Source organism: Gadus morhua, chromosome 14 (genome assembly GCF_902167405.1).
Source record: "Gadus morhua chromosome 14, gadMor3.0, whole genome shotgun sequence".
In the NCBI taxonomy this organism is placed as follows: Eukaryota; Metazoa; Chordata; class Actinopteri; order Gadiformes; family Gadidae; genus Gadus; species Gadus morhua.
This window is the reverse complement of record NC_044061.1, coordinates 18,550,954-18,565,653: the sequence shown is the minus strand read 5'-3', so window position 1 is coordinate 18,565,653 and position 14,700 is coordinate 18,550,954. Positions and strand designations below refer to the sequence as shown.

General features: G+C 40.9%; 2 protein-coding genes across 5 annotated transcripts in view; both read left to right on the top strand.

The window, feature by feature from the left end:
• Nucleotides 1-1,311, top strand: part of LOC115558180 (SKI family transcriptional corepressor 1 homolog-B) — a 7,421-nt gene extending 6,110 nt beyond the window's left edge. For 2 of the 3 annotated variants that reach the window (XM_030376061.1, XM_030376060.1), the window contains one exon: nucleotides 90-1,311. In XM_030376061.1, the coding sequence (XP_030231921.1) occupies nucleotides 90-289 (200 nt within the window). In that variant the 3' untranslated portion in view covers nucleotides 290-1,311. The remainder of the gene's footprint in view (nucleotides 1-89) is intronic. The other variant, XM_030376062.1, reaches the window with a different exon arrangement.
• A 1,965-nt stretch (nucleotides 1,312-3,276) lies between these two features.
• Nucleotides 3,277-14,700, top strand: part of LOC115558760 (E3 SUMO-protein ligase PIAS1) — a 44,521-nt gene continuing 33,097 nt past the window's right edge. Inside the window, exons 1-2 of one of the 2 annotated variants that reach the window (XM_030377185.1) lie at nucleotides 3,279-3,308; nucleotides 4,474-4,550. Coding sequence is in view for 1 of the 2 variants with exons in the window: in XM_030377184.1 (XP_030233044.1) it covers nucleotides 3,285-3,308 (24 nt within the window). In the remaining variant the exon portion in view is untranslated. Of the gene's footprint in view, nucleotides 3,309-4,473; nucleotides 4,551-14,700 lie in introns of both variants that reach the window. The other variant, XM_030377184.1, reaches the window with a different exon arrangement.

The window sequence follows — 14,700 nt, the reverse complement described above, 5'->3', positions numbered from 1 at the left end:
TAAAATTGTTTGGTTCGAGAAAATTAGTTATAGTTGAAATGCCACTCCAGCAGCTCACGTTGGTCCTCCTTCCCCGTTTCTCCCCTAAGATGCTGACCCTCCACCGCTGTACCGGAGCCTGCACCTCCAGCCCCCGTCTGCTGCCGCCCTGGCTGAGGGCACGCCGCGGTCGGCGCTCTTCAAGACGGCCAAGAGCAGAGGTCCACCTCAAGAGTTCATCTACGTTCGCCTCCCATCTGTAAGCCATGGATTACCCACCTACGGACATGCGATTAACTGGAGCACTTGAAGCGAAAACTCATCACGACCACCACAACCACCGCCACCACAACCAACCCCAGACCACAAAATCTCAAACTATTTGGAAATCCGGATGATGTCATTTTGACAACATTCTGACATCCAGTCCAACAATGCATTGATGTTATGAGGCTGCAAAGCTTTCAAGAGGCCGATGCAAAGGAATCTCAACATCAGAGGGGTCTCCTCTTAAGATATTCTACAAATATAATAGACTATACAAATACATACAGTATATCTATAATGTGATGATGTGCAATGGATTGTACAATTGTGATATTAAGTTAAATATGTATCATGATATAGCTTATGTTGTTTAACATATTGTTTCTTGTTTTACATATATTTGTTTTGTATTGATGTCTTTTAATTTTCTTTGTTGCTTAGATTATGTGGCCCATTGTATGTTGTTGACATTAAGCACTTTAAATGGAAACGAAATATGAATTTGACCACTGCTGTAACACTACACCAAATTATGTCATGATACTATCTTTTTAAATCTATATATATTATTTTGATAGAGCACTTATTCACACAATCAGCACCACTTCAGATCTAAGAAAAGACCAAAAGGAGGCGGTGTGTCGCTCAAACAATGCATTATTTCTCTGCAGTGTACAGTTTGTTTATACAGGTAAACTATATTGAGCCATTTATACACATGTGTGGTGGAAAAAAGCAAAGAAATAATGAAACAAAAAAAAATCCAAATCTCGCAGGTTTCAGGTTTCAGCGAAATGGTCCAATATAAAATAAATACCCCAATTATGTCTTGCTTTATGTTGTTTAAATAAAATAAGTGATTCACCAACATTCAAATTCACATTCATTGATGTAGCCTATGATGCTCCTAAACACTGATCACCCTGCCATCACGATCAATAGCATTGATATAATTTAAGTTTTGGAAAGGATCACAAAGGCTACGTGTGATCCTTTTTCTTTAAACTGCCCTTTCATGTATCCCCTTGGCTTTATTTAAACCATTAAACTTGTGTATGATTATGATTATTATGATTATTGTTATTCCTAGGCCTATTTATTTTTTGACACTTATGAAAACAACCCTGGGAGAAGTGATTACCAATGCGATACTGGTGTCTCTGATCATCTATCCACGACGAATTTGGGGTTACTCCAGGCCATGTGGGGCCTATGTATCCATGTTGTTGTTATTAAAAATTGGTTGCCACTGACTGTTTAGAGTCGACTGTCTTTTCTATTTTGTAGTAGAAGCCTGACACCTAGCGGTCTTTAGTAGAACACAGGTTACCCCTTATTAGATATGAAGAATGCCTTAACAGGATTCTATAAGACAACTGCATTAGTGCATGACAAGTCAAGTGGACTTATAATGTTTGACATTGAGTCAGGGCCCGACCTGACCTCATGGTGAAACCTAATTCATCTAAAGGGACGACTAATAGGTATTGATCACACGTTCGCTCTGATGGCTCCTTTTCCCCAGACACTTGTGAGACAGATATTCACATAATGACAGTGAAGTGATACATTCCCATTTATATTTCTCGCTGGAAATAAACCACCTTTTTGGCATTAGGATGGAGAATTTGTTTGACATTGGGTTCGTACGAAAATGTTTTTTTTATTTATTTTTTATTTTAACATCAGAGAAAAGGGAGCATTGGAACTTCTTTCCAAGGAATCAACCTTCTAATACTCAAGCTGCAATGGCGTGTATGTGCCTATGCTGTCCTCGCACGTTCTTTTAGGGAAATACTTTCAGGCCTTTCTAAAGGAGAATAAACGTGAGCTTAAACTTCCGTTTAATTGACATCGGCTACAAACACAATTTGCACAAGCCAAACGAATCAATGTCTGCTACCAAAAAGATGACCGATCTTTGTATTAACATGTTTGTGATGCATTATTTTTGCATGTTTTTAAAATGATACAGCGTTTTGCTTCCTATGCTTTGTTAACAGATAATAAACATACAGGCATGTTTTTGCTGTTGTTCTTCCGCTATGGTTTGTGTCTTGATTCTGCACTTGATCGTTACAGCTGCAGCTGACTTTTAATTCAACATTAAGGCACCTGTTGTAGTTCTCTCTGCTATAGACTCTGGATGTATGCGTTAAAATCGGGATTTAGATGAACGTGGTTATCTCGTGCAAAAAATAAATAAATAACATGCTGCATTGATAATCGATTTGTGAAAACACTCCAGATAATTGATAATTGTAACAAGCATTGGGATTTTTGCAATTTACTCAGCATACTGAGTGAGAAGTCAACAAGGATATTGATAGTTGGAAAGAATGGTTTAAATCAGTTCATATATCAAACGTCAAGCTGTTCTATCTTCATTGTAATTAAGAATTGCATGGAACATATTCCTAATTGTGAAAACAATCTGGATGACTTGATCATTAATCGTTGTTGGTAATTGATTGGTTTTTTTTTATCCATTCACTGTTCCTTTATTAATTTATTCATACATAAATTGCCATTTTCTTTATTTTGTAGCCTATTTAATTTCCCTCCCTCCCTGCGTTTCAGGCGCGCAAGGTGAGTTTGTTGTGATATGCTGCCATCTACTGGTTCTTGGCCTGAAATGCAATAACCTGAGCTCTGAGCCTCTAAAACAGTTTTTCTCAAGGTATTTGAACGAAAATATGTTAGGTAGTAAACTAATTTACCCTGATTAAATTCTTTATTATAATTTGAATTGTAAAATAGACAACTTATAGGCAAGAGTGACAATGAACAAGAGTGACAAGAGTGTCAACTGTTCAAAATAATGTAAGTAAAAAATGTATGACCTTGAACCACAAAAAAATATTTTAAAAAGGCTTTAGCCTCACAATACAATTCTTTAATAGGTCATGCACAATACAGATTGGCTGAAAAAACATTCCCTCTGTTGCCATTTGCGCGTCCGCGGCATGGCCACGGAGGGTTCTGCGCGTCCCAGTCATGTGACCAACTTCTATCACGCTTGCGCAAAGAAATACAAGATGGCGGAGAGTGCGGAACTGAAGGTAAGGCGCAGCTTGAAATCATTATAAATTTAATCGGTTGTCAGGCGTTTGCAGGCGAAGTCCTATTTGGACTCCACGACTAAAGCCTACGATAATTTGGATTTTGTTAAGTGTTTCATTTAAATTGTAAGAACATGGGAAACATTTTTGAATCTCCAGAAGCCAAAGCCCAGCCAGCATGTTTTTGTTGATATTGAGAGACAAGCTGGTTTGCCGTAACTGTGTTTACTGTCTGGACGCTACATGCTTTAAACGTTATAATGACTTCATCTTCTTCGTATGCGAAACAGACCTATTGCTTTCATTCATGGTTATGCCGGAAGCTTACTGTCCATTGAGTTATATTTAAGATTTCAGTCACAGAGATGAGATTTCGGTGAGCGCCGTCAGATGACAACTGGGTCGATGTCAGTTTTCATCTGATTACTGGCTGTTTTTGGCTTCAACAAAACCTCATATTCATTCATTAAGTGCCATACAATTGGAAGCTTCAGCAAAGTTTGTTGACAAAGTTTATTAACGGAGTAAATTATGATTCAAACTGTTAGCCGAATGGTGTAGGTTGGTATTTTAGGTATTTTATTTGCTATAAAATCAGACCTTTGTTTTTTTATCGTTGAGTATACATGCTTCATAAAAATAAACTTTGTTTAAACTGGGCATTGTTTTATCACTTTGCTTGACAAAATATAAACAACTAAGCAATGTTTGTAACGTTGTCACAATAGTGTTATTAGTTTAATATTGCAATCAAGAATTGTATGTGTTAAAGTGTTCAGATAAAGTCCTCTGCCAAGTGTTGTTAAAGTTTGTGCATTTAAATGAGTCAGGAGACAGGACAAGAGTCTCTTGGATGCATGTACATATATTACATAGTGCTACTTAACCCTAACCCTAACCCTAACCAGGAGATTCATCTATCCTACAGATTGGATTTGTTTCAGACAACACTATCATTAATCCATTACTTCCATTTTAGGCTACTTCATTTGACTAAATTTTAGCAAGGTTATTGCAGTAATTGAGCAGACATTTGTCTGCAAATACATTCCCAGTATTTATTGGGTCTATAGCAGAAACACGTTTCAAATGAATGAGGCGGAGTCGAGCTCAATGCATCTACTCTTTTTCTGAGCTATACCCTGATGTACATTTTTTGTTGCAGAAGGTTGTGTGCCCACCTTCTTGGTGTGTTGATCGTTCTTCTAGCCACCTGAAGAAAATGTCTCTTCTCATCTGGAGGTCAGAACCTCCTTATGCCTCATTCTATGCCAGAACAATTTAAGGGCAATAGCTTTACATCTGTTCTATGAACAAAGTAATCTTACAATTATTTAGATTTCTAGCTAGAGATGTCTACCAATATTTGTGAGACAACAATGACATACTCTCTCAAGGCAATGTCTTCCTAGTGCGGTAGGTGTTCAACAATCAGAAAGCAAACATGTCTTAAAGTGATTGTGCATGTGTATTCATAGTATTACTGCTGTATTGCCCCAACAAAGTGACCATGGTGGGTCCATCCCCGGGACTCAGAGTATGTCAGAAGTGCTCCCTCTCTCACCTGCACAGCTGCTGCTCCAGCAACAACCTGGCAGTACAAATAAATGTCTGTGTGCCGGTGGCTTATAGGTGGAGACAGTCTATTTGTAGAGCCTGCGGCTAGGTTAATCCCTAATGATACAGGGCCGTCGCTGTGCTCCCCTACATCCTCTCTCAGCACCTGCCTATTTCTTTCTTCGTCAAAGTCGTTACCAGCAGTGGGCCGGCGATGAGTTCTGAAAGTTCCTGACGTCTGCTGAGCTGAAATCACTAAAGCAGTTGATGACTGTTTTCATCTTTGCTCTGTATTTTAAATTGTGTGTGTGTCTGTGTGTTCACTTTAAACACAAGCTGGTGTTTTTAGCGTTGTTTAGTGGTGTTGCACAGTATCACTTTAGACACGACCTGTCTAACTATGTTGATAATGATGAGATTTGGATGTTAGCAGCATTGCTTTTTAGACTGAAGTAAGAAGTATATGGAGCACACATTGCCAAGTTTTGTAAAATAACACTTTCTCTGACACACGTAAATGCACTGCATCAATTCACCACTAATATCCACAACCGGCCACAGTTCAGTTTTCAACTCTTGACTTTAGATTGTATGCTGCTAGCATGTCATGTATCCAACCTATATCTATATGTAACGTATGGTCTCCGGAGGCCCCAGTGCCGTCAGCCTGGGCTACAGGACTAATGTCCAATAATAGAATCCCTGCTCAGTGTCTCCGGAGAAGGGAAACCTGTGGGACCACCGTGGCTTATTACGGCACCCATCGGCTAAACACACTTTAATTATCTTCACCATAGGCCACTTTGGTGGGGCAAACGGCGGGCTGGATCCCTGTGCTTGTGTCGTATATGGCTGGCGTATTTGTGGCTATTTAGTTTTGTAATTTTAATTCATGGTTCGCTGGATTCTCGGTGTGGCTTAACAGTGAAAATAAACATCATGTCTCTTTTCAATTGAAATGTACATGATCTACTGGCAGTTAGTCATATTTTTGTGTGGTAGGTGGAAGGAATATAAGCTTTAGCATTAGCACATCACACATACTGAATAATTAAGCAGCGAAGGATGTAGCCAGAATAGATTATATGTTGGAAGACATCAAATGTGAGGTATATTTATAATCCAGGTATACCTGCTCTGTGTAACTCTTTCAATGCACCCAGCCAGCACTTATGTTATGGTGTTATATATATTTTCAATGCTGAATAATCGATAAAGAATACAATATCTCATATACCCGCAACTCAATTAGGCCGAAGAGATTTTCTATGTAAATTTGGTCTGTGAAGAAAAAAGAAAATTATATTTTCCACAAAAGTGTTGGCTGCTGCGGAAAGAGTTACATAGTACAGTTCTGGCAAATATACATGACAAAATACCTCAACAGGTAAACTGGGAAACCCAACTGGCTTTGGACTTTGGTTTGGATGACTTTAATTCAAATATTTGGATGAAAACCCAGGACCCACGAAACATTTAAAATATCGAGAGGAGGCTGTGAGTATGGTGGGGTTTGTTTGTGTTTGTGGGTCCTTTTGTCAAGTTGGAGTTATGGTCAGCTCTTAACTGGCCTTTATTAGCAGTTTTATACCGTCCTGCATGTTGGAAATAGAATTCAAACATTTGCTGCTGTGATGATGGCCTCAGTATACAGGTCATCACACCGGTATGGGTGGAGAAAAAAAAAGCTGTTTGTGAGTGAAAAAGAGGCCAATGATGGTCATTGTGTAGTTCATTCCCTTTAGAAGTAAGGTGTTCATCATTGGTTAAACCCTGGTTCCAGCAAGAAGATGAAAGTTTCACTTTTGGTTCCTGTGAGTTATTCTCAGTTGTGGGCATCCATCCACACAGCGCTCATTACCCCACCACTAGCTGCTTGTGAACCCCCGCTATCTTGGCTCCACATCACACAGATCTTTTTGGATATCAAAATGAATCAGTTAAAAATGCAAAGCATTTCCTGTTGACTCTCTCCTGAGGCATGCTGGGTTTGGACTAGGTATGCCCGAGGCGTACAGGTAACGTCTTTTGAGGAATCATTCATCTGGGTTGACTCGGTTATATCTGGCAATCGAGTATTGTTTTAAGGTTAAAGCGGGGATTTTTTAGTGTTCTTGGTGTTTTTTTATTTGGTTTTCTTTTGGCTGTTATTTGTTTATCTGATGTATGTGAAATAGAGTTTCCTGTTCAGTCCCATAAAGTTTCCTGAAGGCTGATACCTGATGGCGGCCAGGACAGTGTGCACTGGCCTAATTCGTCCTGTAATGTAAAAACCTTTAACTGTGTACTTCCATGAGATCCGTATGCAGATGTACAGCAAGAGACATAGTCATAGAGTAACCGATCGCAATCAGCGACTGGGTGGGGGAGAGAAGGACAGTGAGTAAACTGGACGGATAGTGAGAGAGAGAGAGAGAGAGAGAGAGAGAGAGAGAGAGAGAGAGAGAGAGAGAGAGAGAGAGAGAGAGAGAGAGAGAGAGAGAGAGAGAGAGAGAGAGAGAGAGAGAGAGAGAGAGAGAGAGAGAGAGAGAGAGAGAGAGAGAGAGAGAGAGAGAGAGAGAGGGGGAGAGAGAGAGAGACATGAATGTTTAATGTAGGGCTGGCAGTGATTGTGAAAGCGAACAGGCAAATAGAAAGCCTAGAGTGACAGTGAGTGAGAGACGGAACGAGAGAGGTGTGGGGCTGGGGGTACAGCAGTGCCCCAGAGTTGGATGGTTAAGAGGATGGGGGATGGTAAAAGAGTGGAGATGGGGAGGGAAGGGGGAAGACTGGCTCAAAGAATAGCCGGAGTAGAAGCTTTTATGCAGTGTCCAGGTAGTGCACAGTGCAACCCCCCCCCATCACACACAGACACAGAGTGACACAGAGAGAGAGAGAGACACACACACACACACACACACACACACACACACACACACACACACACACACACACACACACACACACACACACACACACACACACACACACACACACACACACACACACACACAACCAGTATTAGCAGGCAGCTCTTCTGCAGAGCCTTTGACTGCAGTACACTATACTATATAAATATTTATTTATATTTTTGTCTTAATGGACATTTAGTTCACATTAGGGGTGCAAATGTGTTCTTGAGTAAACATATTGTTAGCAAATGATTAGCCATTACAAATATTCTAATAGAAAAACATTTTGTGGTACATTTTCCGACATCTTGCATACACATTATATACTGTGTTATATAATGTGACGGATACGGGAAATGAGCGTGTCTAGTGTGGCACATACCTGCCCAAAAGTGTGACAATGTGGATTTTGTAAAATGATTTTAGAATGAGTCCAAAGAGCCGCTCAAGAATACAGGATGCGCTAAATGATGAAATCATCGCATCACAGGTGGGCACACCTCGTTGACATCAGGCTAAAATAATTTCTGTCCCAATTAACTGTTATTAAAACACCAAGGGCTTTGCATGCGGCGCCATTTCTTTGCCGCCTTACACTCTGACAGCAGGAAGACATTATGGAGGCCCAGGACATCTGTGTACCATATTATTGGACCACATTATTAATGTAGCATGCACATTGGGCTCTACACTTTTACTTGCCATTGTGTTGTATCCATATGAAGCCCACTCATACCTGCAGGGGGCTTTTCACTTCAGAACAAGAAGATAACGGCTCCTTTTAAAGTTTCAACTTTATATGTTGGAGCCACTTTATTACCAACTAACAAATGGAAAAATATAGCGATGCACCGATTCTTGTACTGTACATCGGTCTCTGCCGATATTTCCCTTGTTCATTGCCATCAGCCTACCAGCAAATACAATGATATTCATAAATGGCAGGGAACATTGATTATTGGTTGTGTCACATCAACAAGTTGTTATTTTCAGTATTGGTTTTAGTACCTATTTTGGCCTACGGTAAATGTGATTCTGTCCCTTTATTAATGAACCTGTCCAGAACATGTAAACCAACACACCAGCAACCTCCTTGGAGAGCCAGCGAGTTAAAACTCCTTTACACCAGACCACGTACTAGTATACGTACTAATTATAGGTGCCATTACAGTGATTCATGCATCAAGGTCCAAAACAAATGATCACTGGTTACTTGAGAATGGCAAAGAGAATAGTCTTGCCCCACATAATAACGCCCACAACCACAACACGGCGGCCACTTACTGTATACAATAACATCTGCGTTGATGCGCTATAGCAAGCCTAAAAATGGACACTTTGCTTCCATTTTTTTCAGTTACATACAAGACAAATTACCATTTAATTACCAATTAGTTGGATGTATATCGGCCATTTCTTGAGACACTGGCATAAGAAACGTGCTGCTTTTCGTCTTCCATGAAAGGCACATTGGGAATGGGACACGACAGGGTACCCAGCTGGAAGTCGGTGGGATAGATGTGTTGTGCATTGTGGTCCTGTTTCTCCAGTCCTTCTATGGCATCCCACTTGGTGTGTGATTTTTCCTCCCTAACAACAGCGTTTGTTTGTGGTGCATTTGGAAAGACTGGTTTTCTCTCGCCTCTTTTTGTATTTCTTACATATAGTGTTTCTCGTCTGCTCTTTTTGGCCCTTTCCTTTGACACATGTGCCCCCTTTTGTGTGTGCAGGCCCCCGTGTGAAGTGTTCCTCCTCAGGATCAAATTGTATCTGTGTGCGTGCGTGTCTGTTACTGTATGTGCAAGAGGGTGCATGTTTAAATGTGTGTTTGTGTGTGTTTTGGGGTGAGGTTGAATGTGCACGTGTGTGTGTTTCTTTTGTCAATCTGCCGGTCTGCTAGAGATACAGTCGTTAGCTACTTAACTTAAAAACAAATAGATTTTTTGATTAAAATGTCAGATGGAACGGCTTAAACATCCAATGCATCTTATAGGGACAGTCCAAAAAGTGCTAGCAGCAAAATTTTAAGCTGCAATTTGCAAACTCAGTTCATGGTTTGAACTTCCCCTGTGAAACAGTGTTCTGTACTAAACTAATTTGGATACAAACCCGTGAGTGATCTTGAGCATGTAAATGAGTAAAGACCTAGGAAACTAGTGAAGACTAATACCCGTGAAAATCGTAACCAATTTGCTTGATGGAAACCAGTGAAAATTGAAATCAGTTAATGAGTAAAGCTGACCTAAAGTTTAAACCAGGGAAAATCTGAACCAGACCTGGATATAAACCAGTAAAGCTGTAAACCAGAAGTGACTTGGGCTCCAGCCTGTCTTGTTATATCAAAGCACACCGCCACGCCCCTCGCCTCCTCTCATTACAGCACTTCAGAAAACATCAAAGATTGCAGCTCTAAGGTGTGTGTGTGTGTGTGTGTGTGTGTGTGTGTGTGTGTGTGTGTGTGTGTGTGTGTGTGTGTGTGTGTGTGTGTGTGTGTGTGTGTGTGTGTGTGTGTGTGTGTGTTTTGGATGTTTGTGGGGAGCTGGGGGAACATTTGGTTTTTTAACTTCAAAATCGAGCTCTTCGCTGCTCTCTCTCTCTTTACAACTCTTGAATCTTACCTACATGAGCTTTAGCTATCCCATTTCTCGTAGTAACGGTATCATGTTTTATCTACGTGTCCCCTAATCATGGGTTGAGAGTGGAACCGGCTGACCCGTCATTGAAAGCAAGAGTGTTAACAACACGAAAGACAAGCTGATAACTGTCAATATCTACCACAAAAATAATAATATATCTGTAGTAGGGCCCGACCGATTCATCGGCCTGCCGATTTAATCGGCCGATTATAGCAATCCTGCAGATTGCGCTCCTACTCGCCTAGCTAACTAACAACTTTAGCTGGAGTAAAAAAGAGGAGATTGAATTTTACCGTACAACATGAAAGCACGCTCGCTCAGGCAGCTGCGCGCTCACTTCACCAATGTACACAAGACGCGTTGTTTGAGCATGTTGTGCCTGTTTTTCTTTAGGTCCTAGGCCATGTTAATTTGTTATACTGTAGACTCTAACGGTGAGACCATACTACTCTATGACTATATATATATGACTATACTGTGTTAGTCACTGCTCACGAGCGCAGCACATTGGGAGTTAGTTATTTATTTTACATTTTAAATTACACCAACTTTTGACTGTAAATGTATTCTAAAACACTCAAAGGTTCTGCATTCAATTCACATATTCGTCAAAATTGTTTAAAGTATATTTAAGGTATCAAAAACTACGTTTTATATGCTTTTTTTTTTTTTTTTTTTAATCGGCCGATTAAATCGTAATCGTAATTTTTCTCTGAAAATAATCGGCATCGGCACTCAAAAATCAATATCGGTCGGGCCCTAATCTGTAGTTAAAAAAAATAAAAAATTGCAAATTGTAACCTTATGCAATTTACATATTAGTGCGTGAGTCTCAGTTATATGCTGTCCCATACTGTCATATCCCTCCTGTAAATAGCATGCAATTCAGTTCTTATTGGTTTCGGACATACCAAAAAAGGCTGAGCTAATGTCAATCAAGACCGGGACAAACGATGGCTGCAGGTGTACTAACGGCTATCAAACAGGGTACATTCCTTGGCTTTTAGTTATTGTGTTTGACCAGGTTCCTGGTCAGCTTTAAATTTCACGTTACAACTATTTCAGGGAGCATTGTCTGCATCAATGTCTGTATAATGGAAGTATATCTGTCTCATCCGATTTTGAATATAAAAAGCCAATTATAAGCACTGATTATTTATGCATTGAAATAACGTATCTGAATTTTTTGCCTCTGGATTTAACTCTGTTTTCAGAGTTAAAACCTTTAAAAAATTAAATACACAATATTCAGATGTAAAATTCAACTTAATATTTCAAACGTCCCCAAATTTCAACATGCCAAGTTCAGCTGCAAAATTCAATGAAGGAAATTCAGTGTTAACATCCGAGGACCAAAGGAAGAGCAATCGATCCTAGGTGCTAGACCGCTGTCGAGCAGGGAGAGCGAGCGGCAATAAGAGCGTCATTCGTTGGATACCCGACTCTGGTGAGGGAAGGCATGTGCAGGTTTTAGCCATGTCCAACGAAAACGGCTGAGATGATGCCTTGATGGGTCCTTCGTTATGCCACCACAGAGGCATATCAACCGTTTTGCCTCAGCAACTCAAGGTTCTATTTCCCGGTGTCACAGTCATTGCTGTTGGACATATCTGCACCTTCTCTGCACGTGCCATACCGCATCATAGTCAGGGATCCAACGAGGGACGCTCTTTGCTTGACTAGATCTAGCATCTACGATCGATTGCTCTTCCTTTGGTCCCCGGATGTTAAAAATGAATTTCATCTTTCATGCATAGAATTTTGCAGCTGAATTTGGCATGATGAATTTGGGGATGTTGAGAATATAGGAAGTAAAATTGTATACCGGTAAATTGAAGTTTACATCTTTACAGCAAAAAAATCGGATACGTTATTTCAATGCATAAATATTCAGTGATTCAAATTCAATGGCTTTTTATTTCGAAGTCCGATGAGACAGATATACTTCAATATGTCTGCGTCCAGTTTGTAAAAGTGTAAAGCAACTACATTGGGACCGCTTTCGGCTCTCCATTGCCCTTACTGTTAGACACCACTTGAATGACTCCCACCCACCAGTTGCGCTCTCAGCCTTTTAGGTACCGAAATTTGAAAACGATTGATTTTGGTACCCAACTCGAGACAGAAGTCAAATTGCATTGGTGAAAAAAATACATATTTTGTTATTATTGGGTCATTAACAGCAACCCACGGCTGCTTAAGCTTTAGCCTTTCAAACCTTCCAGAGCTTTGAATTAGTAGCTAAGCTCTTTTAAGTGTTCTGACTCATTAGCAAACAGATTAACAAAGAGGGGCATTTTATGTGATTTGAGGTCCCAGCGTCAATCAACATCCTACTCATTTACTCCTAACTAGAATGGCAGGATTGCAGTTGGCGGAGGCTTTGCGATATACACCTTTATACACCACAATTAAAAACATACATAGACATTATTCTTATCTACTGTGGATTGAAAAATGTGCCGATTTCAATTTGCCCATTTTTATCAAACATGCCCAAATTCCTGGTATAAATGAACACAACGTGATTTCTTAAGACAGTGAAAGGTGCTGCTAAGGATAATTTCCTCAAAGCAAATCAAAATCTTTTTCTTAAGTACTTCCTTTTGTTGGAGCACAGCCTTAAAGGCAGCTTTGTGATTATTTCAGTACTCTTTCTCTTTTGGTTTTAATTCCCCCCCTGAAAATTCTCACTATGAATAACATGGATTCATGAAGTTGACTGAGACATAACAATAATTTCATCGGTCACTTCTCAGACGAGTGTGTCCTTCCTTCCTAGCCCCATATTCTCCCCCACAGTGCCAGCACACACACTCAGCTCCTCCCTTCTACTGTGTTTTCCTTGGCGCTGTGGAGAATTTCATTTAATTTAGTCTCAGAGCTCTCTCTCTCTCTCTCTCTCTCTCTCTCTCTCTCTCTCTCTCTCTCTCTCTCTCTCTCTCTCTCTCTCTCTCTCTCTCTCTATCTTTCTCTCTGTGTGTCTCCCCCCCATCCATTGTCCCATTCTCTTATCTCCCCTTCTCTTCCTCCCCTTTACTTCATTTCCAAATGCTTGCACAGTATGCTTTGAGTCAATAACACACAAAATCCATTCATTTGTGATTTTGAAACACACCAATGATTTGTAGTTCTCTCTGGATTTTTGCCAATGTAATGACCTGTGCTAGGCTGGTGGCTATCCTCGTTTAGGTTCCAACAGAACTAACTACAAACATTGCAGGGGACTTAATCCTAGGGATGGGAGATGGAATACCATTGGACGGTATGTCACAGTACCAAACCGCCAAAGAAGCATGGTGATGGAGTAAAAGAACGGTCTGCTGTTTACTATTGGAAGGTCCTCTTCGTGACGTGCAGCATCAACTCAAACCGTGCAACGTCATCTCAAAGCATAGTCAATAGTACGGTTGATGAGAGAGCAACAATGGCTAAAATCTAAAATAATTCTTTCTAAATGTTTTCCTGAAATTGTAATGGTTTCCTGTTCCAACAGCAGAAAGCAATGAAATAATATCTAAGATCTAAAAACACTATTGGAAGAATGGTAAAGAAAATATTTCCAATATTAGGTATCTGCATTTCTGAAGGAGACTGAAAGACTGCCAAAGGGCCAGCCAACCATAGAGAAATCGTTCGGGAGTACTTCCAGCATCTAGCCAGCAGGCCAAGGCCATAACAAATCAGTTTGTTAGTACATGGCTGAGCTTTCGTTGATTAAAGGGGACATATTATGAAAACAACACTTTTCCTGGGATTTGGAAAGTACCCCGACTACACTAAACGAGCGAGTCAGCTTCGGTGCCCTCTCCTACGTAGGAAGGGGGCACAGTTGAATATTACCTCCCACTTCAAGATTTTGTGGACAAGGGGACGAGGAGCTCCGGCGGGGGAAACTCTGCGGCAGCCCTGTAGCTAAGCTCCGGGAGTACAATCCCTTTCTCTGCCGGACTGCCGCCGAAGCTTTGGCGGCAGTCCGGAGGAGGAGACATGGAGGAGAAGGGGATTGTACTCCCGGAGCTGAGCCGTCAAAGCCGCCTGGCCGCCGCTGAAGCTTCGGCGGCAGTCTGGCAGCTCCAGCGGTGTACTCCGGGAGCTGAACTGCGGCCGAAGCTTTCCGGCTGCTGGGAGCTCGGCGGCAAATCCGTCAGCTCAGCTCCTGGAGTACAATCCCTTTCTCCTCCATGTCGCGGTTCATGGACTTCAGAGAGTCAAGGCCAAAGTTCCTTTCCCCCAATTCCTGTCAACCATATTCTACTGGTGGCACTGGGGGCACTAACTTTTTATTTGGTAGCACCCTAACAAATT